Source organism: Cervus elaphus, chromosome 23 (assembly GCF_910594005.1).
Source record: "Cervus elaphus chromosome 23, mCerEla1.1, whole genome shotgun sequence".
In the NCBI taxonomy this organism is placed as follows: domain Eukaryota; kingdom Metazoa; phylum Chordata; class Mammalia; order Artiodactyla; family Cervidae; genus Cervus; species Cervus elaphus.
Window position 1 is genome coordinate 21,008,049 of NC_057837.1, and position 26,328 is coordinate 21,034,376.

A 26,328-nucleotide genomic window follows, 5' to 3' on the forward strand; every position below is an offset into this window, starting at 1 on the left:
TGATACCATTATACCTTCAATTATTATAACTAGCATTTATAAAGCACAAATCATATACTGAGTGCTGTATTAGGCCCAAAAAATACAGCAAAAAAATCCTGTGTCAAAAGAGCCTGGAGTCTGTAAGGACAGACAGATGTGTAAACAGCTCTTATACAAGGTGGTAAGCATTTAATATAGAAATAAAAGTGCTCTTAGGCAGCATGAAATAAGGAGTGTCCAACCTGAGGCTTGGATGGCAAAGAGAAGGTGAGACCAGAGTAGAGAAAAAAGTTGTTTCCTTGGGTCTTAAGATTGAACAGACCACTAGGACCAAAAGAGGGAATGATCACTACAGGCAAAGGAAGAAATATTTATGAGGACATGGCAAAACACAGAGCAAGTGGCATCTTGGTAAAGCCCTCAGTCCTAGGATAGAGTTTAGCTGCAGGTGCTTCAGAGAAGAGTTGCACCTGGAAAACCAAGCTGGAGCCTAAAACCAAAAGATTTTAAAGCCTTGATTGGGAGTTTGGGTTTATGTAATAGACAATGGTCAGCCCTTGATTGCTTAAAAGATATTTTCAAAGTGCAGTTTCTATTACTTGCTGAACAGTTCCAGGTGTGACTGAGAGATGAGGAGTCATCTAAAGTCTCTCTTGGGCAATGATTCAAATCTTGAACTTATCTAAGACTGTGGGATCTATAAAACAATTAAAAGGGAGCATTGAAATATAATGAAAGTATTACAAAATGATGTTTGTGATTGTTACTTTGTTTTTCTCCAGTGGGAGAGACTTCTGAGAGTTGCCCAGAAGCCACTGATTTTTTGTGCCACAACAAGAAGTGTATTGCATCCCACCTTGTCTGTGACTATAAACCAGACTGCTCTGATGGGTCTGATGAAACTCGCTGTGGTAAGTGTATTTGACTGTTCTAATGCTCCCAGTTCAGCACAGAGTTTCGCTGTATTAGTAAAGTAACTTATTGACATTGGTGAATGGGAAGAAATATTCTTTTCATGCACTAGAGTAGACTTAGAACATTCAAAATAATTTTCCAGCTTCTCTCTGAAGATATTTAAATAGAAGCCCTACCATCCTTTCTATCCCCATACTAAAAACTGCAGCAAATCTATAGCAAATTGTGTGACAAAAATTTCCCATTATGTCATTGTATAGAACTGTGTGCAGAATTAGAATTCAAACTGTCAGAAATTGAACTAGCAGTCTACATTTCTTCATCAATTCTCATTACTGTTTTTATTTCTCCCCGCCCCACACCCCACCAATGGCTGATTTTATAGATGAGGCAAAAAATGAGGACCTTGAATAAATGCTAGTTTAATGATTAATTTTATTAATTACATTGCACTGGAAAAAGAATACATGAGCCACATTTTTAAAATTCAAACTTTAATTCAAATGATTTTTAAAGTCATGTATAAAGCCAAGTATGTAATTTTAAAACATAAGCACATACTTAAATCCAAATAATTTTTTTTTCATATATCTTACTGATGAGAATTCATATACCACACAGGCTACCTGTTGCAATTAGCATTTACTGTGTAACAAAGTACCCTAAGAGTTAGTGGTCCAAACAAGTTTCATTTGGTTTGCAATTTTGTGGATCAGTAACTTAGGAAGGAATCAGTGAGGCAGCTTGTCTTAGATCCACATGGCTCAAACTGGGACATCTAGACCTGGAGGAGCGCTTCCAAGTTGTTGGTATCTCTTATTTATTTGGCACGTGTGTGCTCTTTGGTTTCTCCGTATGGATCAGCATGGAATCAACTTCTAGGGCAATTGGTGTGGCTTGGACTATCACAGGTTAGTCAGACATCTTTCACGGGGTTGGCTTTTACCATGTATTGACTGAAAAAATGAACGTGCAACCTGAAAGTTGAGAATTATGTTTTCTTTGGAGGACTCTAGTGACTCAGATGGTAAAGAATCTGCCTGCAATGTGAGAGACCAGGGTTCTATCTCTGGGTCGGAAAGATCCCCTGGAGAAGGGAATGGCAACCCCCTCAGGTATCCTTGATTGGAGAATCCCAGGGACAGAGAAGCCTGGCGGGCTACAGTCCACAGGGCCACACAACTGGGGGACCAACACCACCACTACTACTGTAACTACTAAATACTTCTACTGCTGCTAGTACTCCTTGGAGGACTCAAGCCTACAAGACAGCCTCTCAGATAGCCCTGAGCGAGTGTTCCCAAGAGGTCCAGAAAGAGCCAGATTACGTAGGAATTTTGCAACAAAGACAAGGTAGTCCAGACATCGGAAGATTACTGTTAATTAAAGAAAACCAGATATCTTAAGGAACTTAGTGCTTTTCTGTGTGTGGGAAGATGCAAGACTGTGGGCTCACTGAAGTCACTCTTTTGATATCCATCTCAGCTCTCTAGGGTGCCACCTGTTTCTCCCATCCTGAGTCCCCGCAGGGTACACTGCTGTGGCGGCTGCAGAGGCCGAGGGCTTGAGGGCCGGCAGCCTGCTGTTTCTACCCCGAGTTCCCTCAGGGCTCACCATGGGGGAGGGGGTGGTGGCTGAGAGCTACAACATTCTTTGTTTACGGACGTGGCAGGCAACATTTTTCATTCACACATGTGAATGTTCCAAGAGCAAGCATCCCAGGAGTCTGTGGAAAAATAGCAAGTGTGTTTATGATTTCACCTGAGAAGTTTCAGAATGTCCCTCCTGACTCTTCCTAATGGTCATGCAGATAACAAAGTCTAGACTAGATTCAAAGGGAGGAAGAGTGTAGACTCCATTTCTCAATGGGAAATGGGAAATCATCACACATGTACTGGGAAGGAGTAATACTCAAGCCGTGGTTAAGTGTTTTTTATTTTTAGCTCAGTATTGTTTTCAAGATGGTACAGTGACAATGCTTCTGCAGTGTTCATTTATCCTTTTTGGACCCATTATTTTTTTATTTGTGGTAAAATATATGTGCAATAAAATGTACTAGTCTTGCCTTTCAGTGTTACGGTTCAGAGGCAGTAAGTATATTTGCATTGTTGTGCAGCCAACATCACCACCTATAACCAGAACTTTTTTTATCTTGAAAAACTAAAACCCTGTGCCAATTAAGCAACAGCCGTTCCTTTTCCCTAACTCTCAGCCCCCAACCACCACCCTTCTGATTTTTTTCTATTCACTTGATTACTCTAGGTACCTCATCTAAGTGGAATCACAGTATTTGTCCTTTTGTGACTGGCTTATTTCAGTTAGCATATTATTATCAACATTCACCCCATCTTTTCATTTTAAATCAAGCATAAAAAAGTGTAAATGGTTGGTACTTTTTAAAACTGTACTACTAATACTACAATATATAATCTTAATTTTATAAAATATTGTTTCCTCTATATTGTATATTTTCTCCAATGAAATTTATAATATATTAACTAATAGTTCTTAGTATTATTTTTAGCTTCTTTTACATGAATCAAATATATATATATATATGTATATTTTAATTGGCTGTAAGGAATTGATTTCAATGGAGTTCTTTAACAGTGCTCTGAAGTATTTTGAAATCACCATTCTCCCCACAAGACATGACAAGTAGAGCTTTAATAATCACCAGTAAAAACATTAAAAATTTGGCAAAGTTTAAGAAGGTTCTAAAGGAAAAATAATAAGAATATGGTGATAGTGAGGTACATAATCCAGTGGGACAAAAGGGACAGCTGTTACATGCATATAGAAAATTTATTACAGATAGTAAATTATCTTTCTCTCATGTAAAAATATACATATATTGAGAATGTTTATATAAAAATTAAACTCTTCCATTTATTCCTATTCCTAAATTGGACTAGGAACCACCTTCTAAACACTTCAGTTCAGTTCAGTCACTCAGTCGTGTCCGACTCTTTGTGACCCCATGGACTGCAGCACGCCAGGCCTCCCTGTCCATCACCAACTCCCGGAGTTTACACAACTCATGTCCATTGAGTTGGTGATGCCATTCAGCCATCTCATCCTCTGTTGTACCCTTCTCTTCCTGCTTTCAATCTTTCCCAGCATCAGGATCTTCTCCAATGAGTCAGTTCTTTGCTGATATCATCGAAGTGGCCAAAATATTGCAGTTTCCGCTTCAACATCAGTCCTTCCAATGAACACTCAGGACTGATCTTCTTTAGGATGGACTGGTTGGATCTCCTTGCAGTCCAGGGGACTCTCAAGAGTCTTCTCCAACACCACAGTTCAAAAGCATCAATTCTTCAGTGCTCAGCTTTCTTTATAGTCCAACTCTCATATCCATACATGACTACTGGAACATAGTCTTGACTAGATGGATACCTTGTTGGCAAAGTAATGCCTCTGCTTTTTAATGTTCTGTCTGGGTTGGCCATAACTTTCCTGCCAAGGAGTAAGCGTCTTTTAATTTCATGGCTGCAGTCACCATCTGCAGTGATTTTGGAGCCCCCAAAAATAAAGTCTGCCACTGTTTCCACTGTTTCCCCATTTATTTGCCATGAAGTGATGGGACCGGATGCCATGATCTTAGTTTTCTGAATGTTGAGCTTTAAGCCAACTTTTTCACTCTCCTCTTTCACTTAAATCCAGGGGCTCTTTAGTTCTTTTTCACTTTCTGCCATAAGGGTGGTGTCACCTGCATATCTGAGGTTATTGATATTTCTCCCAGCAATCTTGATTCCAGCTTGTGCTTCTTCCAACCCAGTGTTTTTCCTGATGTACTCTGCATATAAGTTAAATAAGCAGGGTGACAATATACAGCCTTGACATACTCCTTTTCCTATTTGGAACCAGTCTGTTGTTCCATGTCCAGTTCTAACTGTTGCTTCCTGACCTGCATACAGGTTTCTCAAGAGGCAGGTCAGGTGGTCTGGTATTCCCATCTCTTTCAGAATTTTCCAGAGTTTACTGTGATGATAAAGCAGAAATAGTTATTTTTCTGGAACTCTCTTGCTTTTCCAATGATCCAGCAGATGTTGGCAATTTGATCTCTGGTTCCTCTGCCTTTTCTAAAACCAGCTTGAACATTTGGAAATTCATGGTTCACGTATTGGGTAAATGAAAATGAATAAGACATTGTATTAGGTTTCAGAAATTGACTTTATACTGTGGAAAAATAATTAGAGGGGAAAATATATTAATATATGAAGTTCTTTGCTTTTTAAAAAGTTTGTAAATGAAAAGATCCCTGGTTATTTTCTTTAAATGTGACAGGTACTGTCAGGAATAAAGTTACTACCAGTTATTTGGGGAGTATATATGAAGAATAATGTGTATGTGTCTGTACATCTGTAGACAAAATATAAAAATAGACTTTTAAAACATAAAGAGTTTCAAGTCCTTTGGTTTTTCAGGTGTGACTGCTACCTATGCTCTTTCTGTTTCATTTATTTTTCTTCTCAGAGTACCTTACATGATTTTTATTTTTCCCACAGCTATTTGAGGTACTGATGTAAAACATACAAAGGCATTTTTGATTTTCAAAAACTGAAGTCCATTACATACCCATGTCTGTTAGTGTTACCCATGACTTTGATGGACAACAGCAGGAAATATTTGAATTCATTAAACTAAAAGAAATATGTTGAGAAGTGAACGGCCACTTTTCTTAAAACATCTTGATAGATTTTGTTCATATCCAAAAGGGACATTGTGAAGCACGCAAGGATATTCAGGTAACTTCACTGATTCTGCAAAGGCTTCCCTGTGGCTCATATGGTGAAGAATCTGCCTGCAATGCAGGAGACCTGAGTTCAGTTCCTAGGTTGGGAAGATCCCCTGAAGAAGGGCATGGCAACTCACTCCAGTATTCTTGCCTGGAGAGTTCCTTGGAGAGACAAGCCTGGTGGGCTGCAGTCCACGGGGTCACAAAGAGTCGGACACGACTGAGCAACTAACACTGATGCTTCAGATTGACTCCCTCAGTCTTTTGGATGTAGTAGAGGCATCAGCACGGGATTCCTGCAGGCAGAGGATCTACTGTGGATGATGGAACATTTTCAGAGTGACCTTTTAAGAAATAAGGAAAGAATTGACCTTTGTGATTATTAAACTGAAGTCTTCATTTTTACTTTGAACATCATTTCTTGGGCAATTATTTAAATTCTTAGAGACTCACTTTCCTTATCTATACAGTAGATATAATAACATACAGAGTGCTTTGAGAATTAAGTGAGATTATGTAAAGGATATATTTGTTCAGTCTTTGAGGATTAATGTTAGCTTCTTTCATACTGTTGTTTTTATATTCTCTTGAAATTTGTCAGTCATTGTGAATGCCTTATTTACATGTCCTTTATACTCATCAGACAATAAATGCAGCTATTCCTTATGACTAAATTTTGACTGTAGGTTATGAGCAAAGATAAATTTTTCTTTTGCATCTCTACCTCTTGTTGCAAAAATGCATAGTTGATAGGAAAGAAGAGCAATTCTTTTTAAAAGAAATAGTTACATTAGAAAAGATGTCCTTTTTTTTGGGGGGGGGGGGAAGGAATGTATTACCTGAAACATGTATTAAGAGTGCTTCATATTCTAGGCTAGGGAAGCAGAGAATGGGGCGGTTACATTCTCTCCTGTCTTTTGCAGTGATGAGCATCATTATCAACAGTCTTTCCCTCTGTACCCAGATTCTCCAAAACTCTTTTGAACACAACTTTCCAAGAAGCCATGTCACAATAAGGAGAAATTATTTAATAGTCCCATGTTATATATTGTTGTGTTAGTCACTCTGGTCGTGTCCGACTCTTTGTGACCCCAAGGACTATAGCCAACCAGGCTCCTCTGTCCATGAAATTCTCCAGGCAAGAATACTTGAGTGAGTTGCCATGCCCTTCTTCAGGGGATCTTCCCGATCCAGGGATAGAACCTGGTTCTCCCGCCTTGCATTCAGACTCTTTAGCGAGTGAACCACCAGGGAAGCCCATGTTATATATTATGGTGTTGCAAAATAAGGTGGCTATGTGGATGTGAGAATTAAAAATAATTAATGATGGAGCCATCTCTTTAATATAAGTGAGTTGATTAATGTTTGTACTGACCATACAACCATATGGCTGAATATTGTACCAATGGAAAAATGCCAGTTGTTTAAGAGTGTTAGTAATGCTTTGAATCCATTCAAGGAATCATGATAAAGTTCACAATTTGGAAATTATTTTTTCTAAAGCCGTAACCATTTCAAAAATATTGATATGTATTAATCATCAAGAAATATTACAAATTGTTCATATCATCTATCATTCAATAATTAGTGTGGAATCATTATGGCTTACGTAATGCAGTTCATAATAATACCTGATCACATGGAAATGTTTATAGTAATTCAGTGGTTGTCATTGTTCAGTCACTAAGCTGTGTTCGACTCTGCAACCCCATGGACTGTAACACACCAGGCTGTGGTGGTAAACAACAATTAGGGTGACAATGCAAAATCAATAAGTAATAAGTTGCTAAATAAATAGTAACAACTATAATTACTGTAGTAAAACACACACACACACACATACACACACACACACACCTCGAGAACTGACATGATCTGGAAAGGGAAAGATAGGACCTAGGTTGGACTTTCAAGGAAAAGTATTATTTGGTAGATGGAATGGAGCAGAGAAGGTAAATTAATACACTTGTAGAGAAATTTGAACCTTGACAGGTTTAGACTGTAGAGCAATCCCTGCTACTTGCCTATCCATATTTTTGTTAAAAAACAGAATTCCAGTTTTACTTGGGACAGCATTATAACCAGCCAGATGCTATCCTCTCCATATTCTTTGTAGCCACTAGAGGCCCCTGAGATATACATGGGAACTGTGGGAAAGTGTCACTTTCAAAAAGAAAAAGCAACAGAATGGGCAAAAAGCTTTTCTCTTCTTTCCTCTTCCCATTCCTTTCAATGCCGTGAATATTTGTGGCTCTGGGAAGTACAGCATCATCTTGCAACCATGAATGAGCATGAGGATGACAAGATGACAGTAAGGAAGGCTGGAAAATGTGTGCTTCACTTTGCACACTGGAACTACCACCGTAGTGCTCCAATACATTGGCCACCTGATGCAAAGAGCTGACTCCTGGGAAAGATTGAAGGCAAAAGGATAAGGGGGCAGCAGAGGATAAGATGGTTACGTAGCATCACTGATTCAATGGACTTGAGTTTAAGCAAACATTGAGAGATAAGTGAAGGACAGGAGAGCCTAGTATGCTGCTGTTCGTGGGGTCACAAAGAGTCAGACTTGACTTAGTGACTGAACAACAGCAGGATGCCAACCTTATACTGACACCTTCCTGACCTGTTGCTAATTGAGATAAATGAATTCTTGTCTATTTACGCTATTATTTGGGTTTTCAGTACTTGAAACTGAATGCATCTCTGATACAGACAATAAGGAAAATGTATTTTCTTAAATGGCAAGAAGTCCAAAAGCAATTTAGAGTTGGTTAATTTAGTAACTTTTGTCATCAAAAGTATAGAACTATATGCCCTCCGTAATTCTTTAAGTTCTGCCTTCTTCAGATAATGGACGGTCTTATAAAGTCAGCTCCTCTTACGCATCTTTGCAATGATATCCTAGAAAGGACAGATAGATTTTCTTCCTTTTGGTTTATTTTTAAGAATAAAGAAACATTTTCCTAGGTGTCTTTTTCCTAGTAAGTCTCATTGTCAGAAATGTATCCCAGGACTGTCTTAAACCAGTGAAGACAAGGGAAGTTTGAACATTACATCACGATCGCTTAGATAAACTGTGAGCCAACTCTGGAGCGATGGGAGCAGCTGTGTGACTCTTCAGACACTTTTGACTCTTCAGACACTCTTCATAAAACTTCAGTTCTTCACTCAATAAAACCGCAGTTATGTCCTGAAGAAGAGAGAAAAGGAAGGACTGACACGTAGCATCCAATTGCTGGAGAGACTATGCAAAAATAAGAGAGTAGTTTAATATAAAAGTTGAAAAAATGTCAATTTTATTCAAGAAATAATTTACTGAAAAATTTTGTAGAGACAGTTTGAAGACAAGACAAATTTCAGCCTTAAAAAACTTGCATCAACAGAAAGGTTATTGTACTCAGGACTAGAAGTCTTGAGGGCATTTTCAAATAATGTGAACACCTGACTATTTTGAGCTAGGGAAATAACAGAAGAGAAGTCTTAAAGATGATTGATGGATTTTGAGTTTATGAGGTTGATAAAATGAAGGTTACAGTAAAGAAAGAGGCTTCTTAACTTGGCAGCTTGAACCAATGGAACTAGAACAGCGACTGTGGAGCTGCAAAAAGGAGTGAATTAAACAAGTTCTCGAAGGGAGAATATACAGATGTTGGTAGATTAGATATGTAAATAAGAGTGCAAAATCAAAAGATAACTTCAAATTTTGAATCTTTAGAAAGAGAAGATTCATGCTATGATATAAATTAGTTTCAGAGTAGAACCCATTTGGAGGGATCAATGATGAGTTCATTTTAGGATTGTTGGCTTTTAGATGACAATCACATATTCCAAGCAGAATATTCAACAAACATTTGTAGAAAAACACCTGCATTTCATTCTGTGGATTTGTAGATCATTCGCACAAAAGTGTGAAAGCCATGGGAAATAATGAATGAAGGTATACAGAGTGAGACTTTTAACATTTATGTGATTTTTTTTTTTTATTTAACATGAGGGGCACCCTAGCTACCTCTGTAAGGTGAGAAAGGAATTAGTAACGAATGTGTGTTTGAAAGATGTGGAAACTTTGTATGACTTTGAAATAAATGAAGCCTTGGAATGCTAATAGCAGTGCTTGATAAACAGTTGATTAGCAAGATTAGCCCTAGAAAAGGGAAAAGTAAAAGTGACATAATTTAAGTTAGAGAGGCTGAAGTGTAACAAAATGAATCCTGATCATGTAGATATCTTAAGAATCAAATATAAAGTTTAATATTAAATAGAGTAGAAGAATTAGGGCAAAGGTGATCACAGAGAATAAAAAAAGGATGTAGAATAATTATTGTTACAGAAATACAGTAGAACCTGTATGTGACTTCATTCTAATAAACACACAATGGCTGTCTTTTCTGTAACCTTGGAAGATTCTGGATGTTTGCAGTTGGTTAGCTAAACACTTGGAGAAACAAATTCCTCACTTTTATCCATATTGCGCTAAGTATGGTATAGACCTATCTATATCAAATAATACTGGCATGTAAACATAAAAAGGATATACAGTGCCCATAAATAAATATGTAAAAACCAATGGATCATAAGTCATGGAGAATGAATGAAAAAAATGTACACAATTAAAAATGATTCTAGTTTATAGAAATAAGATGCAATCATGCCTGAGAAGTAAAAGGCTGATATTTTATGAAAATACTCTGAGATCCAGAAAGTTTTCTATAAAAACAGTAAAGCTTTGAATACCTAATGTTTGGCATCCACTTTAACAGCAAGTTTTCCTGTGACAATATGTCTATACATGCTCATAATAGTTTTATGTTAAGAAAAAGTTCAGAGTGAGAAATCATCTGGAGAAGAACTGTTAAAATAATACAAATTTTGTCTTTCAAAAAAGAAAAAAACAGTCAATGACAATCTCAGTTGATTCATACTGATTAAACCATCCAATAATTCATTCTGTCTCTGTAACACAGTTTTACAGTGAATGCTCAAAAATAATAACTGCTATGCAAAAAGAAAATTAAAGAAAAATGAAAGCAGATATCAGGGTGTTATGATGGCACTTTTCATAGATGACTAACTAGTAGACAATCAGTTATTATCTAGTAATTTTTCTCATTGTGAACAACTTAATTTTTTAATGAGTTACCAATCAACACTTTTAGAAGAGAACTTCTTTTATTATTTAGTGACTGGCTCTGAAATGTTTATGTGGGTGATGGGTATGGTAGCAGAGAGGGTTTGCATCCTGTTTACTACTTCTCCCAAAGGCAACTTTTATTTAATTATTGACTTTTCCTCTCTAATGGTCCATGCTGCTCAAGCACTACAGTGGACAGAGGGACTGCATTAATCATCCAGACAACTGGAAATATTGATTTATTTGACCTGAATTATCTGTATTGTCATAATGTTATATACATTCTTCATGTATAGATACAGTTTTATCTCTCATCTAAATGTTACTAGTCAATCCATGTAAATCCTTAATGGCTAAATGACAGTATTCAAGCACTTCTAGATTCTGTGATAAAAAAAGCTTCAGTGTACAACTGATATTTCCAATGAATACAAATGCCATGGTTCTTTAAATTTTTAAATAATATAATATGCAACTAATAATTTCAAAGCATCACAAATGTAGTGTAATATCAAGTGTGACATACATTTCCAGAACACTCCATTGTTGTTTTTGTTTCCTTAGGCCAGTATACAGGCACAGCAGGGAGCTGCAATTTTGAAACAGCTTCAGGAAACTGGACCGCAGCTTGCCATCTTACTCAAGATTCTCAAGATGACTTGGATTGGGTCATTGGCAGCGAAATTCCTACAGAAGCATTGAGTCCAGACCCTGATCACACACCAGGTAAATCTAGGAGACATAGCCAGGCCAAAGAGTTCACTGGCTGGTAATCTGCTTTAACTATTTGAGTGAACGTCAGAGTGCCTTCCTTGTGTCTTTGTGGAGATAGAACTCAGTGTCCTTTATGAAAAGAGAGTTAGTTCCCTCTGGTTATTCCCTGAATTACTTAACAGACCTAAAACTGATATTGCTACAACAAAGAAGTCCCTGACTCATATTTTAAGAAACTCAGATTTTATTTATGGTACCCCAAAGGCCCAGGGTTTCTCTGGTGACTCAATGGTAAAGAATCCACCTGCCAATGCTGAAGATGTGGGTTCAATCCCTGGGTTTTAAAGATCCCCTGGAGAAGGAAATGACAACCCACTCCAGTATTCTTGCCTAGGAAATCCCATGGAGAGTGGAGCCTGGGGGGCTGCAAAAAGAGTCAGACACAAGTTAGCAACTAAATAACAACAACAAAGATGACCTTAAAATTTCTTAATTGGGGCAGGGACAAGTAGGGGATGTTCAGATTAACGCATACAGTAGACAAAAGAATACAGTTGGCATGCTACCACAGTGATAGCCAGCTGGCCATCAGTTTCATTCCAGACCCTCTGAAGTACAGAGGTAGCGATTTAAAAGGTAAGCGATGATAGAAGGAATGAGCATCAGTAAACCCTGAACAAGTTTTGCTTCCTGCCGGTGGCTTAAGAGTAAAGTGATCTGAAATGGTTTACAAGTAACAGAGTCAGAGAAGAAGTAAACGTGTATTCTCATTTGCTTTCAACCTGAAATTTTGCCTGACGCTTAACACTTTTCTTAGGAGTCAAACTTTCTTAGGAATTAAAAATAACCTTTTTCAGTGATAAATTTTCTTAGGGACAAAATTATTCTTAGGGTTAAAATCTAGCTTTCCTTTGAGGTAAAAAAAATCATCTTAAAAATTGTGATGATTAATTTTATGTATCATCTTGGAGGGTGTTTTGGGATGAGGTTAACATTTAAATTGGTGAAACTGGAGCAGGTTACACGCCATACAGTGGGTGGGCCTCACCCAATCAGTTGAACTCATGAATAGAACAAAAAAGCCCAGCCTCTCTGAGCAAGAGATAACTCACCAACAGACTGCCTTTGGACTTTCACTGCCCTCTTGGCTTTCTTTCTGCAAATATGGGGCTTGCCAGCCTCCATAATTACATGAGCCAGTTCCTTTAATAAATGCCTTGCTAAGTTTATACATATCCTATTGGCTATGTTTCTCTGGAGAACTCTAATTAATACAACATTCCCCAAAATAATTGAAGCATAGGCTCAATGAAAAAGAACAAGATTACATGGAATTAAAATAATTTTTCATAGAAAAGGTATTCAAGATTGGCTTAGCCATTTTATGTCCAATAAATGAAAACAGTATTTTTATTATTTATATATTCCAGACAGATTGAAAATATCATGATTTCAATTACAGCTTGGATGTGCATTTTTGTTTAAAGCTGTTTCCTAATTCAGCTTCACGTTGAATATTTCTATTCCTTTTGACCTGTCAAATTGTATTTCCTCTGCCTTTCATCAAGTTTTTATTTCCTTGAAAAACAGATGAGATTAGTATATACCAGGTGATAGGTTAATGGAACAGGATAGAGAATTAAGGCACTTGGGTAAATAATTAGAAGAGTTTAGTATGTAACAAAGGTTAATTCACTGGGAAAAAGATGTATTGTTTAGTGTGATGCTGGCATTGCTAGTTATTTACCTGGAAGGAAATTAAATGAAATTCTAGTTTTTCTTCTAAATATTTCATATACAACCACATATTCTAAATGGATTAATAATATAAATACAACAAATTAAAATAATAAAATTCTTGCAAGAAAACAGGGTAAGCTATGTGCAATTTAAAGAAGTATCTACCTTCCAAAAGCTACAATAAATAAATAAATAAACCACATGTATTTAAAGATATAAAATTATAACTATGGTCTAAAAATTTCATAAACAAAATCAACAGGCATATAATAGATTTGAAAATTCTTTTCTTTTCATATTGCAAGTACATAGGTAGGTAACTCTTATAGACTTATTAGAAATGGTAGTTTTACCAACCAGGGAAGATTTGCATAACCAATTCACAGATGAACAAATTCAAATAATCAACAAATATATTAAATGATGCTCAAGTTTGCAACTCATCAGAAAAATACAAATTAATAAGGTGGGAAGGGATTTTCAGAAGCCACTCACAGATGACTGAGTGATGGAATTGGGGAAAGAGGGGAAAGACACTCATTCATGGTTGTGGGAAATTTTCCATTTTGGGAAGCATTCTGTCCATATAGAAATATAAAGACCATTATGTAAGCATATGTATATAAGGATATTTACTTCAACATTGTTTGAGGTTGAAAAAATGAGAAGTAACATAAACATGGGGCTTCCCTGGTGGCTCAGATGGTAAAAAATCTGCATGCAATGCAAGAGACCAGAGTTCCATCCCTGGGTCGGGAAGATCCTCTGGAGAATGGGATGGCTACCCACTCCAGTATTCTTGCCTGGAGAAGTCCATGGATTGAGGAGCCTGGCGGGCTACAATCCATGGGATCACAAAGAGTCAAATACAACTGAGTGACTTTCACTTTCAACATGAGTATGCATCATTTAATCATTCACTTGTTCATTTATTTATCCATTTATTAAATGCCAAGCAGCATTCTAGGACCTGGGAAACATTAAGTGGATGAAACAGACAAAAATCATCACCACAGTGGAGTTTGCATTCTAGAAGGGGGAAACAGTAATCAATAAACATATAAGTAAAAAAGTTATATGGTCAGTTAGAGGAAGAAAGAATAGAAGAAGTATGTTCCTGAAGGCTAGAGGATGGATTGGGGGAGGGTTGTAATTTAAATAAGCTGGTCAAAATAGGCTGCATTGAGAAAATGCCATTTGAAAAATGACTTAACAGAAGTGAGAGAGTGATACAGGTAGGGACCTAAGGAGAGGGTGTTCTAGCCTGAGGAACAGCCAGTGGCAAACACCCTGAGGTCAGGGTATGCCCAGTGGGTGTTTTGGTAATCTAATTAATTGCTGTGAAGCTTCCCTGTACACTCTGTGATGTTTGGCAGTATCCCTGGCCTCTACCCAGCTAATACCAGCATCACTCCTCTCTCCAGTGTTGAAAGCTCAAAATATCTTTAGAAATTGACAACTACCACCAAGGGACCAAAATTGCCCCTTGTCAAGAATCTAAAGGAATAGCCAAGGTAGTTGATTCAATCCACAGAGCATGATATCATGCAGCCGCTAAAAAGAGTGTAGTGCCATACAGTTGACTTGTAAGGATTTCCAAAAGATATTCTTAAAGGAGTGAGATAACATGCAAAATGATTATATGATGTGATCTAATATTTCTAAAACAATGACTGACCCCCTCTTTTCTGTGCATACATTTAACTCCAAATGTAAACATTTATAGAATAACAATGTAAACATGGAAAAGAGGATGAGAAAGGATATACATTCATTTACTAACATGAATTATGTAGATGGGTGATAGGGTTGGAGTAGAGGAGAGGAAGAATAAATCCAAAAACAAAAAGAATAATTGAAACCATGAATGACACCTCAAAAGAAACGCTAGCATACATGATAGCAACACAATTATGTGTTTGTGGAAAATGTGGTGAATATTTTTAAGTTTTACTCCGTTAAAAAATCTGAGCTATTGCATTTCACCCTTAATATTTATTTTTTTCTTCAAGAATTCTTTTCTTGAATTTTACATTACTGAAAATACATTTTTTCTAAAACATTTTAAATAAGCAGAAAAAAGAAAGCTCTAGTCATTCCAGTAGAGTAGTATAACTACTTTTAAGCTTCATATATGTGTGTGTATCCTGCCATTCTTTCTTAATGTACACATTGACCAATAAAGTTTCTACTTGATTCAGTAATTAAAAAAAAAACATAGTGTGAGCAAGTTTATCTTATGCAGTACATTTAGTAACATAATTGGAATTATATCATAGTATTCTACTTGTGTATATCTCATGATTTATAAAATTATCTAATGATAAATTCTTCAGTTCAGTTTAGTCGTTCAGTCGTGTCCGACTCTTTGCGATCCCATGAATCGCAGCATGCCAGGTCTCCCTGTCCATCACAAACTCCCGGAGTTTACTCAAACTCATGCCCATAGAGTCGGTGATGCCATCCAGCCATCTCATCCTCTGTCGTCCCCTTCTCCTCCTGCCCTCAATCCCTCCCAGCATCAGGGTCTTTTCCAGTGAGTCAACTCTTCACATCAGGTGGCCAAAGTATTGAAGTTTCAGCTTCAGCATCAGTCCTTCCAATGAACACCCAGAACTGATCTCCTTCAGGATGGACTGGTTGGATCTCCTTGAAGTCCAAGGGACTCTCAAGAGTCTTCTCCAACACCACAGTTCAAAAGCAGCAATTTTTCACCCCTCAGCTTTCTTCACAGTCCAACTCTCACATCTATACATGACCACTGGAAAGACCATAGCCTTGACCAGATGGACCTTTGTTGGCAAAGTAATGTCTCTGCTTTTTAATATGCTAGCTAGGTTGGTCATCACTTTCCTTCCAAGGAGTAAGCATCTTTTAATTTCATGACTGCAATCACCATCTGCAGTGATTTTGGAGCCCAAAAAAATAAAGTCTGACACTGTTTCCACTGTCTCCCCATCTATTTCCCATGAAGTGGTGGAACCAGATGCCATGATCTTAGTTTTCTGAATGTTGAGCTTTAAGCCAACTTTTTCACTCTCCTCTTTCACTTTCATCAAGAGGCTTTTCAGTTCCTCTTCACTTTCTGCCATAAGGGTGGTGTCATCTGCATATCTGAGGTTATTGATATTTCTCCCGGCAATCTTGATTCCAGCTTGTGCTTCTTACAGCCCAGCGTTTCTCATGATGTACTCTGCATATAAGTTAAATAAGCAGGGTGACAATATACAGCCTTGATGTACTCCTTTTCCTATTTGGAACCAGTCTGTTGTTCCATGTCCAGTTCTAACTGTTGCTTCCTGACCTGCATACAGGTTTCTCAAGAGGCAGGTCAGGTGGTCTGGTATTCCCATCTCCTTCAGAATTTCCACTGTTTATTGTGAACCACACAGTCGAAGGCTTTGGTGTAGTCAATAAAGCAGAAATAGATGTTTTTCTGGAACTCTTGACCCAGCAGATATTGGCAACTTGATCTCTGGTTCCTCTGCCTTTTCTAAAACCAGCTTGAACATCTGGAAGTTCTCAGTTCATGTATTGCTGAAGCCTGGCTTGGAGAATTTTGAGCATTACTTTACTAGCGTGTGAGATGAGTGCAATTGTGAGGTAGTTTGAGCATTCTTTGGGATTGCCTTTCTTACGGATTGGAGTGAAAACTGACCTTTTCCAGTCCTGTGGCCACTGCTGAGTTTTCCAAATTTGCTGGCATATTGAGTGCAGGACTTTCACAGCGTCATCTTTCAGGATTTGAAATAGCTCAACTGGAATTCCATCATATCCACTAGCTTTGTTCGTAGTGATGCTTTCTAAGGCCCACTTGACTCCACATTCCAGGATGTCTGGCTCTAGGTGAGTGATCACACCATTGTGATTATCGGGGTCATGAAGGTCTTTTTTGTACAGTTCTTCTGTGTATTCTTGCCACCTCTTCTTAATATCTTCTGCTTCTGTTAGGTCCATACCATTTCTGTCCTTTATCGAATCCATCTGTGCCTGAAATGTTCCCTTGGTATCTCTAATGTTCGTGAAGAGATCTCTAGTCTTTCCCATTCTGTTGTTTTCCTCTATTTCTTTGCACTGATTGCTGAGGAAGGCTTTCTTGTCTCTCCTGGCTATTCTTTGGAACTCTGCATTCAAATGGGAATATCTTTCCTTTTCTCTTTTGCTTTTCACTTCTCTTCTTGTCACAGCTATTTGTAAGGCCTCCTCAGACAACCATTTTGCCTTTTTGCATTTCTTTTCCATGGGGATGGTCTTGATCCCTTATTTCCTAACATTTTCAGTATAATAAATATCACAAGAGTCAATATGCATTTAGATGGAACTTTTTTCTTTTAACCTTTTCTGATAGTCTCTGAGGATAAATATTAGTTTCTCTTCCTTGAGAAATTATGAGAAATAAACCGATATTTATTTGCTACTAAGATCTAGAGGAACTCCTCTGGTGGCTCAGACGGTAAAGCGTCTGCTTACAATGTGGGAGACCTGGGTTTGATCCCTGGGTTGGGAAGATCCCCTGGAGAAGGAAATGGCAACCCACTCCAGTACTCTTGCCTAGAAAATCCCATGGATGGAGGATCCTGGTAGGCTACAGTTCATCGGGTCGCAAAGAGTCAGACACGACTGAGAGACTTCACACAAGATCCAGAGAGTAACATTTAGGTAACTAATGCCCAGGAGTTCTTTAGATAACATCTGTAGCAGTCTTTCCTCATCTTAAGACAGCATTTGAAAACTACCGAGCATGTCTGCTTGTATAATATTACTAGTGGGACAAATTATTGTAGGCTCAGTTTAGGGAACATGAAAAAGTATAATGGGCTACCCTGGTGGCTGAGTAATAAAGAACCCATCTGCCAGTGCAGGAAATGAGGTTTGATCCCTGGATTGGGAAGATCCCTTGGAGTAGGAAATAGCCACGCAGTCCAGTATTCTTGCCTGGGAAATCCCACAAACAGAAGAGCCTGGTGGGCTACCATCCATGGGATTGCAAATGAGTCAAACACCACTTAGCAGCTAAACAACAAGAAGAAATATAATAGTTAACATATAATATAGTAATATATAATACAATATAATATAATCAGTTCAATTCAGTTGCTCAGTTGTGTCCGACTCTTTGCAGCCCCATGGACTGCAGCATGCCAGGCTTCCCTGTCCATCACTGACTCCCAGAGCTTGCTCAAATTCATGTCCATCAAGCTGGTGATGCCATCCAACCACCTCATCCTCTGTTGTCCTCTTTTCCTCCTTCCTTCAATCTTTCCCAGCATCAGGGTCTTTTCCAATGAATCAGTTCTTTGCATCTGGTGGCTAAAGTATTGGAGTTTCAGTTTCAGCATAAGTCCTTCCAATGAATATAGAGGACTGATTTCCTTTAGGAAATATAATACAATATAATAGTTTAAAGAAAAAGAAGTATAATCGATAGACATGGGAAAGCTTCCATGCATTGTCCCAAAAGACAAACACAAGTGATCTATTGATCCTTTTTTATGTAACATTTAAAGAATATTAATGGTTATGTTATTTTCTTTTTTTTTTTAACTTTTATAGCTAGTGTGAGTTCATTAAAGACCACATGAAAAGTCTTCCATCTGGTTCTTTATGCAATATGGTATACAAGTCATGTTGTTCACAGATAAGGAAAAGTAATCATGTGGACAGAACAGTTTATTATCCTCCCTGTTAATCACTGTGCGAGACAGTTTATTTTTACTGAGTGCTCTTTTCAAAGCGGCCTGATTATATCACCAGGCTACACCACTGCAGCTCACTCAACTTGTTTAGGCATCATTGAGACAATGGGCTGCTAAATAGATTGTAAGGACATTAATTAATGTTGACCCTCTGGGAAAAACAAAATTCTTTATGAGAAGGCCAACAGACTCAAAGAACCCACGGTCTGTTTCTAAGCATCACAAGCTTGCTGTTAATTAAGCTGCGTTTATGGATCTTTTCACTTGTTGTTACCAAGATGAAGAATTAGATACATAAGGAGGGCATTCTCAATGTCCATCACAGACCTATTATGAGTCTTTTTGGAGCCATCACCAAAGTTGTAGAAAGAAACTGCAAGCATTAATCCACTTTCCAGTCTACACATGAATAGTGTTTGGACTGAGTATATATGAGTTTTAATGGCAAGAATGACATTTGCATGACATAAATTAACAGAGGCAAAATGCAGAAGGCTGCTATCTCTTTTTTCCCTTCCCTCATAACTTTATTTTCTTTTTAATGTTATAATAAATTACTCTCTCTACAATTAGACCATAAACTCTGATAGGGTATACCAAAGTCACATCTTCTGCTATTTTTATATTCTTTCCAGAATTTATAATTGAATAGACCTTAATGAGTATTTATGTAGGCCTCACGTGACCTAGATCTTTGTTCATCTGTATTTATTACAAATTTTTTGGATTAAAGACTGCAGGGTAGTTTTCCTGAGTGCCTTCTAATACCACACATGATGTGTTGGAAACTGAATTAAGTGAATGTTTGGAAGGTAACTGAAATGGAGTATATTTCCTTATATGACCCACATGCTTACTGTTGTGCAATTCTCTACTCACAGCCCAAGGTCAAAAAGTAAATCTGTAAGCAATCTTAATGATACTAACACTCTGATGTGAACATTAGTAGTTTAAAGCTTTTAAGTGTTCAACAAACAGAACTTACTTGGTACTTAGTTGACAGAGCCCTGCAGGCTTGATGGTGATCGCTGTAGTTCCTGTTGGACAGACAGAACAGATACTATTATTATTCCTGCGTCAGAGATGAAGAACAAGAGGAGCTGAAGGTCTTCTCTGAGTCTGTGTACTGAGCACCCATGTCAGAACAGAACCCCTGGAGTCTGGAGCTTCATCCAAGCTGTTTCCTTCACTGTCTTGCTTTATCCTTAGGTACAGCTCTGCCTGAAACTTCTTAATGTCCTTATTCGGGGCCATTTAGCCTTTTCTTTCTTATGAGTTATGTCACCATCTCACCGTGGTCTCTGATGGAGCAGGGAGAGTCGAGGCTCAGTCAAGGAAGTGGTGTGTTATATACGAAAGCCAGCCCTCGCTCACATGTTCGTCAGACCACTCACTTTGATCTTATCTACACACACTCATGCACACCTACACACACATGCAGAAAGAGATAATAACTGTACTTTTCACACATTTTAGAAAATTCCCATCTTTCGACCAGAAATGTTTGAGGTATTCCAGAAGGGAATAAAAAAGCAAATGGGATCAGAATGAGTGAAGTGAAAACAACAGAAATCTCAGCCCAGGAGATCATGGTTCCCTGTAGATCTTCCCAAGGAAACTACACAGATATTTTCAGATTAAAGTCAAAAGTATTGTCCTGGACAGAATGGTGTGTCCCCCACCCCCACCTCAAAATTCAGATGTCGAAGCCTTAACTCCCAGTGTGACTGCATTGGAGACAAGGCCTTTCAAGAGGTCGTAAGGTTAAGTGATGTCATGAATTGGGGGACCTTCACCCAAAGAACCAGAGCAGGGAATGGCACCCCACTCCAGTACTCTTGCCTGGAAAATCCCATGGATGCAGGAGCCTGGTAGGTGCAGTCCATGGGGTTCCCGAAGAGTCGGACACGACTAAGTGACTTCACTTTCACTTTTCACTTTCATGCATTGGAGAAGGAAATGGCAACCCACTCCAGTGTTCTTGCCTGGAGAATCCCAGGGATAGGGGAGCCTGGTGGGCTGTCATCTATGGGGTCGCACAGAGTCGGACATGACTGAAGTGACTTAGCAGCAGCAGCAGCAGCATGCAAAGAACTTATATCCTTATAAGAAGAGGAAGACACACCAGGAGGCACCTACCCTCCTGTGAGAATTCGCAGTGGGGATGGCTATCTTCAGGCCAAGGAGAGAGGCTTCAGGAGAAATCAACCCTGCCAGCACCTAGATTTTGGACTTTGAGACTCTAGAACAGTGAGGAGATAACTTTCTGTGGTTGAAACACACAGTCTGTGGTATTTGTTATCACAGCCTGAGCTGACTAATACAAATACCAAGAAAGGTTGTGAAGAATTCTTCAAAGTCCCTGAGAAACAGAGTGCAGAGAACCTGGTTGAATTGGAACTTGGCACCATCTTTTGTGTTTCCTTCCCAGGACCATGGTTTCCAAACACAACTGCTCACAAGAGTAGCTTTTTCTCACAGAATAAAATGAGTGAAATGTCATCTAAGGAAAGCCAGACATCTGCCTGCAAAATGATTATCATGATTTAATTACATCCTGAAAAAGAAGCAGAATTATATTGGGGATTATACAGGATCCATACCCTAGGTTTTCAGGGGGAAACAAAGAAAGATAACTCTGTCTAGGAATAAAAGAAAATCGAATAGGCAATCTGCCTGTGTGCCAACCCTTCACCTCACAACCAAGGATGATGGTTCGCAAACTTGGTTAAATATTAGAATCACCTGGAGAGTTTAAACAAAATGTTAATACCTGGATCCACCCACAAAGATTCTGACAAAATCAGTCAGTGTTGTGACCTGGACAGCAAGATTTTTAAGAACTCTCCTGAGTCTAATGTGTATCCCAGGTTGAGAAACACTGTCCCATCTTAGGGAGGTCTGTGCATTTTGTGCCCAGCCCACCCGTCCAGCACCTGCTCTTTATTCTTCCAATCAGAGGACAGCTCTGTGGGGTAAACAGTTCTGGCTAACAGCAGTGAATATTCTTTCCTGATATCTATATACTAAGTAATACAGGCCTTCATTCAAAAGTTGAAATATATAGCCAAGCCTCACCAAGCATTTAAAGACAATGAATGTCATGAAAGATAAGGACGTAAAAAGAGAACAATTACCCTGGAGGAAGGAGATAACAGTGTAGTAGACATTTGTCACATGTTCTTGTTGTTCTTTAGAAAGATGTTTGTTTACTACTGGGCCTTAAGAGTTGCATCTCACCCAACTTGTCCTGTGCTTACAATGAAAGCTGCCAGTCAGATGCATACGAGTTTGATTTGAAAGCAGACAGCAGTTCTCCTCCTCCATTTATAATGGAGTATAATCATTTCCTGAAAAAGCTGGGAATGTAGATACTCCCATTTATACATATATGTATACATATATATACTTATGCTCCAATAAATATACTTATATCCATATTAACATAAATTTAAAATATGTTTTCTACTGTCTAAATATTTGATTATAATGAAGTGTAACTCATCTTTGTGTGATATAGTTATGAAATATGATAGTCCTAATATGGTAGAAATATATACTGACCTATATTTAGCGTGTAAACATGTAATTTGATATTCAGGGTTACTTTCAAGTAGTCTAGTGGTAGCAAGGATGTGAGTGTTAATTTAGAAGAAATGAGACTGACCATGGGTTGAAACTGTTGAAGTTGGATTTTGCATAGATGGGATTTCATTATGCTATTTTTTAATACTTCAGTATATGTTTGAAATTTCTCAAAGATGTTTAAAAAACATTTCCCACAAAATATGAATGTAACTGAAGTGAAAAAACCCTGGCAATATGATATCTAGCATGAAATAAGAATTTGATATTCAGAAAGCACCAAAGGAATTATACACAAGGTAGAAATGAAGACATGAATGCAGTAGTTGAAATAATCTCTTCATTAGATTTTCAAATGATACTCAAGGTATATGATTTTTTTTTACTTTATCCAACTTTAAGATTTAATGGTAGCTACAGTATTCAGGATAATGTGGTATTAGCAGAGGTATAAATACACAGATCAGTAGGATAACATAAAGAACTCAGTAACAGACCAAAAATTAATATGCCCAACAGATTTTTTTTTTTACTAACTTCAGTTCAGTAGATGCAAGATAGTCTTTTCAACTATTCAAATGATGCCAGAACAAGTGAATATCCTTAGGCCAAAAAAAAACACAACCTAAACTGCGCATAGTTAATACAAAAAGTAACTCAACATGTATCAGAGATTTAAGAACCTAGAGCTTGCTGAGGACTTCTTAGACAAAACATGAAAAGCATGAAGAAGGGCCTTCACAATAATGCCATAGATTAACACAACAGAAATGAGATGGCCTACAGTGGCCATACAGAACTAGACACATAGTCATTTGAAAGGCCCTGAGAAGGGTTCAGAGTGAATGCATGATTATTTTTGTATCTTTCTGTACAGTCTATTTCTTAACATGAGGTAATACTATCACATGTTGCTTAAAAAAATAAAAGGAAGGAATTCAAAATACCCTGACAAATGGTATAAGTCATTAGTCTGTATACTGGGACTAAGCCAATGGCGACGCTTGTGGAATTCACCTGTACCTGTACCAACACATGCTCATTTCAACCATTAAAATTCTAGTCACTTTACTTAGCAGTGAATCTTCACACAATCTTTTGTAAGATTAAAAATGAGGTTCCTTCTCTGAATGTATTGTTATCATTTAGCTTAATTTAGCTCTGTGTTTTGTTTTATTGAGACTGCAGTTCAACCTCTAGAAAATCACTGAAGCGTTCCTGAAGCCTCTCTAAGGAGGAATCAGAGGGAAGAACTGGGATTCACCTGGGAAGGTTGCACTGTGCCCTTCACCCCACAGACAAATAAAGAAAAAAAAAATAGATTAAATAAGAGTGTTGGCTGCTTAAAGACACATGACACATTATGTTTCAAAAATATCAGTCATTTCAGTAAAATGGGCTCACTCATACACACATCTTTTTCTCCTTAAATATGAAAGTGTATCATAAGTCAAGCCTGCATATTTCTCATAAAGACACATGCTACTCAAGGGTAGAGAAAATGCTGTAGAACAAAGGTGTGTGTGTGAGTCACTCAGTCATATTCGACTCTTTGTGACCCAGTGGACTGTAACCCACCAGGCTCCTCTGTTCATGAAATTCTCCAGGCAGCAATACTGGAGTGGGTTGCCAGTTTCTGCTCCAAGGGTATGTGATTTTTAAATATGTACATATTTTAGCTGATCCTTAAACAATACACTGGAATTTATGTATTTTTATACATAATAATGCATAATTTTGTATTATGTATTATTAAATAATATTATTACATAATACATAACATTATATGTTATGGGAATTTGGGGGGATACTCCAAGGGGAGTGAATTACTAACATACTTCTACTAGTACTATTCTTTATCATCATCATCATCACATTAAAGTCTGAGAAGAGTGTTAAAGGAAAACATCCGTAATTTGTATAATTCTTCAGCCACTACTTTAAAAACACATGTAATCAGGGACTTCTCTGGTGGTCCAGTGGTTAGGGCTTTGCCTTCCCATGCAGGGGGTGCAGGTTTGATCCCTGGTTAGGGAGCTAGGATCCCACATGCCTTGGGGCCAAAAAAAAAAACAAAACATAAAACAGAAGCAGTATAGTCACAAATTCAATAAAGACTTTAAAAATGGTCCACATCAAAAAATCTTAAGAGAAATGCATGTGACTAGATGGAAGAGTTTCTACACATGTGTGACAGATAAATAAAATTATATACATTGTGTACGTGTATTAGTCACTCAGTCATGTTTGACATTTTGTGACCTCATGGACCATAGCACGCCAGGCTCCTCTGTCCATGGAATTCTCCAGGCAAGAATGCTGGAGTGGGTTGCCATGCCTTCTCCAGAGGATCTTCCTGACTGAGGGATTGATCCCAGGTCTCCCACACTGTGGGCAGATTCTTTACCGTCTGAGCCATCATACACTGACATGGTGAAAAAAATTTTTTTTCAATTATTCATTCAGCATATTGTTGAGCTCCCCTCTTTTTTTAATTTTTTTGTTAGCTGCTGTTCTAGTTATTTGGAATATATGTTGAATATGTCAAGAAAGGATCTCAGCTGTCATGTGGCTGACATTGTAGCAGAGGAGAACAAAAAAATAAATATCAAGCATTTTAAGTTAAAAGCTTGTATGGTGTGTGGGAAGTTAACTGCTAGGAAAAAGAAAAGAAAAGTGGAGCCTTCAACAAAATATCACCCAGGAGCCAGTGGGGAATAGCATAGTGTTACAAGGGTGGGGATATACTATAAGTTAAAGACATTTTTGTCTGTAGCCACTAGAATAAGTCTACTTGCATTACTGTTTCCATAAAGTCTTGTGAATGGATGTTGAATAGTTGTTCTTATCCATTCACGAAAACCCAAACAAAAGGATTTTTTTTACAAACAAAATAAGGATAAATTTTAGAGGGATTTAGAGGAAGAAAACTAACATCTGTTAAGTGTTTCCTGAGGATCAGAAACAGTAAGAGAATTACCTCTGTTATCTCATTTCATCCTTTTAATACAGTGAGATGTAGAAGATACTTAATTCTTTAAAAAGTTGAAAAAAACTTGACTAAGTCACAAGGGTAAATGGGCAGGGGGATTGAAACATTGAACTCTCTGACTAAAAGGCTTTCCTTTACAGCCTACACTGTCCAGTGTGGTAGCCACTAGCCACATGGAGCTATTGAACCCTTGAAATGTGGCTGGTCCAAATGTTAAATACACACTGTTTCAAACATGTCATGCAAAAGAAAATAGAATTTAGGAAAATCTCATTAAGAATTTATTGATTATATGTTGCAATGATAGCATTTGGGAACATTCAGTTAAATAAGTTGTATTACTAAAGATTAACCTATTTCCTTTTACTTTTTAAAATGTGTTGCTAAAAATTCTAAACCTACATATGGGATTCACTGTTTCTGTTCAATGTTCTGTTCTATATTACCCTGGACACATAAAGAAGGCTTTCTTGTCTCTCAAGTGAAAAGAAAAAAAAAAAAAACACTTGAATTAACTAAAGAAATACTGAAAAATATCCATCTCTTTGAAGATGGGCAGCCTCTTGTTTTTGAATTCACGTACTTGCCACTAGAAAATGCAAAAATGACCTCCTTAACCCTGGTGGCTCAGACAGTAAAGACTCCACCTGCAATGTGGGGGGCCTGGGTTAGATCCCTGTTTTGGGAAGATCCCCTGGAGGAGGGCATGGCAAACCACTCCAGTTTTCTTGGCTGGAGAATCCCAGGGACAGAGGAAACTGCAGGCTACAGTCCATGAGATCGCAGAGAGTCGGGCACAGCTGAGTGACTAAGTATAGCACAGCACAAC

At 37.8% G+C, this 26,328-nt stretch overlaps 1 protein-coding gene across 1 annotated transcript in view; it reads left to right on the forward strand.

Annotated features, from left to right (window-relative positions):
* Positions 1-26,328, forward strand: part of MALRD1 (MAM and LDL receptor class A domain containing 1) — a 515,151-nt gene that overhangs the window by 334,311 nt on the left and 154,512 nt on the right. Inside the window, exons 30-31 of the mRNA XM_043884605.1 lie at positions 765-893; positions 11,337-11,498. Of these exons, the coding sequence (XP_043740540.1) occupies positions 765-893; positions 11,337-11,498 (291 nt within the window). The remainder of the gene's footprint in view (positions 1-764; positions 894-11,336; positions 11,499-26,328) is intronic.